Raw genomic sequence first — 5,094 nt, forward strand, 5'->3', positions numbered from 1 at the left:
TTTCTAATGTAACCGGAGAATGGTTTTACAGCTTTTACCCTCCAAGTTTATATTACGGTCAACCAAATTTCGTAACATAAAATTGGTTTTTATTGAATATCTTTTTTTTGACGAAAATCATATATGCCAAACACTTGGGGCAGCGCCCGGGCTAACAAACCTAATTTTACCCTAAATCGTACTTAGTATGCTTTAATGTTGTAGTTCTTACCTCCCAATATGCATTAAGTTGAATGTGCTTTTACAAAAAACATAGGCGTGCATTACACTTGATATAATCAGTCATCACGAGTACTATGCACAACCAAAGTAAGATACTAACATTTTCCTTAAAAAAAAAAAGTAAGATTCTAACAACACACATTTCACTTTATATTCTTCACATTCAATTTCCAAATTGCCAAAATTTGAGATCATTCAACAATTTTTTTTACCCATCTGTTTATATTTGCCCAAGTATACAATTAGAGGTGATCAATAATAGCCCGGTCCAAACCCGCCCGAAAAATAAATGAGTTACTAGACTACAATCATCAAGATATTCAAAATTGGTAGAATAGGAGTAATGAGTTACTAGTCTTAACAATGAGTAATGAATGATGTTATTGTTATAACCATAAATTATGGGTTTACCAAATTACAAAAAGCAGAACAGAGTATTCTGCACTTAATCTGTTACTCCATATCTATCCCCAAAACCAATTAAAGGAAAAATAAAATGAAAACCCCTCAAAATAAAAGAAAACAGATTTCGATTCTAATTACATAAGATTACCCTAGTAAGAGCAACAGCAAGACAAGAAAGAAAGAAGAAGAAAAGCGAAACGAAATCTCTAGCAGACCATTTCCTCACAGCTTTAGCTTCGATCCTCATACTCTTGGCCCTTCGAAGCGCATCAACCTCCTTCAACAAATCAAATTCAATCCCTTTTCTCTTCAACTTTTCAACACATTTCCCAAGCAATTTCCAGTCCTCCTTCTCCCTCTCCAGAAGCTTCTCCAGATGCCCCTCCACATCGGTCTTATATCGGACAGCCCAGATCACTGACATCGAGAACACCAATGAGCAGAGAGACGGCACCCACGATTTCTTACAAGCAGAGGTAATGTTGCTAAAAGAAGTGTTGAATAGTAGAAGCAGTGAGAGTGAGTGGAAGAGGAAGAAGATGGTGTAGAGGTTGGTCATCTCTTTACGGACACCGTCGATTTGGGACTCTTTTAGGGAGATTCGACCGAGTATTAGGTCTTGCTCTTTCAGCCACTGCTTTAGGAGGAGTTTGTGAGTTGGGGTTTGTGCTATTTGGTCAAGTGGATGCTGGGGTTTTGAATCCATTACTGGTATTTTGTTGTTTGATCCGCTATTCCGATATTCGAGAGCGAAACAGAGAAAGAGAGAATGGTTGTTTGAGGTTTAATTTGGGGGAGAATTGTTGAGATCTTAGTTAAAGAATAGAGAAAAGGGTGTAGAGAGATGGAGCGGGTTTTGCAACGGTAATATGAAGTTTGGAGTTTTTAAATGTGACTAACGGTCGAATTTTGGTGGTGTAAGTAACGGCTTACTTGCTGCTTTTTTAAATTCAACTAGATTACCATTTTATCCTTGAAGGGATTTTTGTTTATTAATCGACTAATAGGTTACTTTTACAATGCTCCCCCTAGAATTGTAGCCACTATAATGTATAGGATTATGCTATATAGAATCTAAAAATGGTAAAATAAACAACAACAACCTAACTAAACTCCTTAAGTTTGTAGTTAAAAAAAAAAAAAAAAAAAAAAAAAAAGGAAGAACTCTTTAAGTAACCCATGACCGAATCACTCAAGTAACCCCTACTCGAGTAATTCGAGTAACCCATGACCGAGTAACTCGAGTAACCCATGACCAAGTAACCACTCGAGTAACACCCATGACCGAGTAACTCTATGCCCCTTGACCGAGTGAACCCATAAAAGCATACAAATGGCATACCTTTTATTGGGAAATTGGAAATATCTTAGTGGATTGGCCTACAGTTTTCTTTCTTTTGAGTATTCTTTTTCTTTTTTTTAAAAAAAAAAAGCATATGATGTTTAACACTTTATAGTAAAATTAAAAGATGGAGTATGGGAACGACAATGACTTGACTTGATTTTAAATAGGAATCCTTATTGACTTATTGCCACAGTCTCACGAATAATTGTAAAATAAATGTGCACCGTTGAGCCTTAAATTTAAAGATGGAGTATGGGAACGATAATGATTTGACTTGACTTTAAATAGAAACCCTTATTGTCACGATCTGACGAATAATTGTACAATAAATGTGCACTGCTGAGCCTCAAATTTGAAGATGGAATATGGGAACGATAATGACTTGACCTGACTTTAAATAGAAATCCTTATTGTCACGATCTCATGAATAATTGTACTATAAATGTGGCTGAGCCTTAATTGTTTTCAACAATTATTAACTTCATTCTTCTGCCTCTACTGTCGGCTAAAATAATCTCACACTAGTTCTTTCTGACTTTCTCCTTGAGCGAGAGAATTCCGCGGTTCTGCCACCAGTCACCAGTGATTAGGGGTTGTTTAACGTATTATTGTTCTTGCAAAGAGAGGATAAAAGGTTTGCCATTTTATCCTTGAAGGGATTTTTGTTTATTAATCGACTAATAGGTTATTTTTCAATGATCCCACTAGAATTGCACCCACTATAATGTATTGGGTTACTTTTCCTTGTGATTTTGGTTAACATGCATGTCTTATACTTCTCTATTCTTGAATCAAAAATGGGTACCAAATCATGCTTAGACATAAAATATAACTTTTTATAATTAACATGACCAAGTCGCAAATGCCATAGAGAAATATAACTTTTTTTTTTCATCAATATGAACTCTCATATTTATATCAAGAGCAATAAACCAAGCATAACTGAAGAACAACCATCAATATTGCCTCCCGCGCCCTGCCGAGCAAGAAAAATCAAGCAACCCAAAAAAACTTGGGTGTTCTCACGCCCTACCGGGTGGTGGCTCTCGCCCTGCCGGGCAGCGATGGCACTACCGGGCGATGACAACGCTTAATTTTCCTTTGCTCTCGCGCTCTACCGGGTAGAGACCCGCCCTACCAGACGGTGGCTCGCCCTGTAGGGTGCACCATGGGGCTGACGACAGGGCGGAGGAACACTTCTCTAAACCAAGATACAAATTGTTCTTTTACTTATTTTATTGAATTTCAACACATTAACCTAAGAAATTCAATCAAAACACATGAATATTTGTCACCAATACTCTAAATAATTCAACAATCCTCTCCCACTTAGAGTATGTATTAAACTTGACTCATTGCAAAACATCATCATCACAAAAACAATCTCATGCATAAATGAAAGTGTACAAAGACTTGAACTCCCACTTAGTGCATGTAACATACAGTTTAAGAATCCGTATGCATTCGGTATCGTATAACATTTGAACCATAAGAAACACATATTGGATACTTGAAGATATTACACACACAAGATTAATTACTTAAATACATATTTACTTGACACTTAAGCCTTGTGTCTATATCTATTCATAAGTAAATCAAAGCTATGCCCCTAATAGCTTCTTGAAGCGGCTAAACCTCGTACTTTTATAGGTAGAATCTCAAACATGCTCCCGTGACAAAGCATAATATCAGGAGTTCAATTAAGTTAAATAACCTCTTATTCTTCACAGTAAACCCGGAACTTTACCTTGGATGATTAATCAAGTTTCCAATTAGCAAACGAGAAAGTTAATCTTATTGAATTTAAGACCCAACGTCTTATTGGGCGTTAAGTTAAGGCTCCCTCATTTGTAATTTTTCAGGGCTCCAATCCTAAACCGATTCTCATCCTACTATTAACATCACTTGCTAATGTCTTTGTTAAGCAATCGGCAAGATTAAGATTTGTTCGAACATAATCAATAGTGATCACACTATCCTTGATAAGCCCTTGGATGTAACTATGCCGTACTCCAATGTGCCTTGACTTACCATTATAAACTTGGCTATAAGCCCTTGTCAATGTAACATTGTTATCACAATGTATCACTATTGGTAATATCGGTTTTGGCAACAAAGGAATCTCAAACATGAGATCCTCTAACCATTCGGCTCCTTTACCAGCTGAATGCAAATTAATGAACTCCGATGTCATTATGGAGTCCGCAATACAAGTTTTCTTCTTAGAAGCCCATGAAATGTTACCTCCCCTATATAGGAAAACTCATCCACTTGTGGAGGAATGATCTTTGTTAAAGATTCAACTTGCATCCGAATACCATTTCACAGCCGAAGGATATCCACTATAAGACAAATCAAACTCCTTGGTTTTCTTCAAATACTCCAACAAGCAGGGGCGAAGCCAGGAATAAAAATCTATGGGGGCCAAGAAACGATAAAGTTACCCAAAAAAAAGCAATAAAAAATGCTCAAAGTAGGGAATCGAACCCGAGACCTCTCTCTCACCAAGTTACCACGAAAAACTCCAACAAACCAATTAGGCTATCACTAACATCATGATATGTAGGACAAATATTAGCTATTTATTAGTTATTCTAGGGGGCCATACTATATATTACATATTTCACTAGTTGGGCCACGGGGGGTAGGGCCTCCACTAGCCCCCCTGGCTCCGCCCATGCCAACAAGCATCTAACTTCTTGTCAATGTAGCATACTAGGCTTACTAGTGTATCTGCTTAGTTGACCAACTGCATAAGCAATATCTAGTCTAGTACTTGTCATGACATACATCAAACAACCTATTACTTTAGCATATTCAAGTTGTGAAACTGCATCACCTTCATTAGGTATCAACTTTATAATAGGATCCATAGGTTTTGAATAAAGAGAAGTAGAGTCTTCACTCACATTGAATTTCTTGAGCACTTTCTCAATGTAATGAGATTGTGACAAGATTAACTTTTCTTTTTCCCTCTTTATCCCTATGCCCAAAATGACATCCGCTCCTCCCATATCTTTCATGGAAAACTTTGAACTAAGGAAACACTTTGTCATTTCAACTTGTGGCAAATTAAATCCGTTCCAAAGAACAGCATGTCATCTACATATAGACAAATT

General features: G+C 36.9%; 1 protein-coding gene across 1 annotated transcript; it reads right to left on the minus strand.

Moving 5' to 3' along the window:
* Nucleotides 1-586: 586 nt before the first annotated feature.
* LOC110725799 lies at nucleotides 587-1,791 on the minus strand. Its single transcript, XM_021905269.1, has one exon. The coding sequence runs from the start codon at nucleotides 1,331-1,333 to the stop codon at nucleotides 758-760; it is 576 nt and encodes a 191-aa protein (XP_021760961.1). The 5' UTR covers nucleotides 1,334-1,791; the 3' UTR covers nucleotides 587-757.
* Between the last annotated feature and the right edge of the window lie 3,303 nt (nucleotides 1,792-5,094).

This window comes from Chenopodium quinoa, unplaced genomic scaffold (assembly GCF_001683475.1).
Source record: "Chenopodium quinoa cultivar QQ74 unplaced genomic scaffold, ASM168347v1, whole genome shotgun sequence".
Taxonomy (NCBI): Eukaryota; Viridiplantae; Streptophyta; class Magnoliopsida; order Caryophyllales; family Amaranthaceae; genus Chenopodium; species Chenopodium quinoa.

Coding starts and splice junctions, on each gene's coding strand:
- LOC110725799 (XM_021905269.1), bottom strand. CDS start 1,333: ATGGATTCAAAACCCCAGCATCCACTTGACCAAATAGCACAAACCCCA.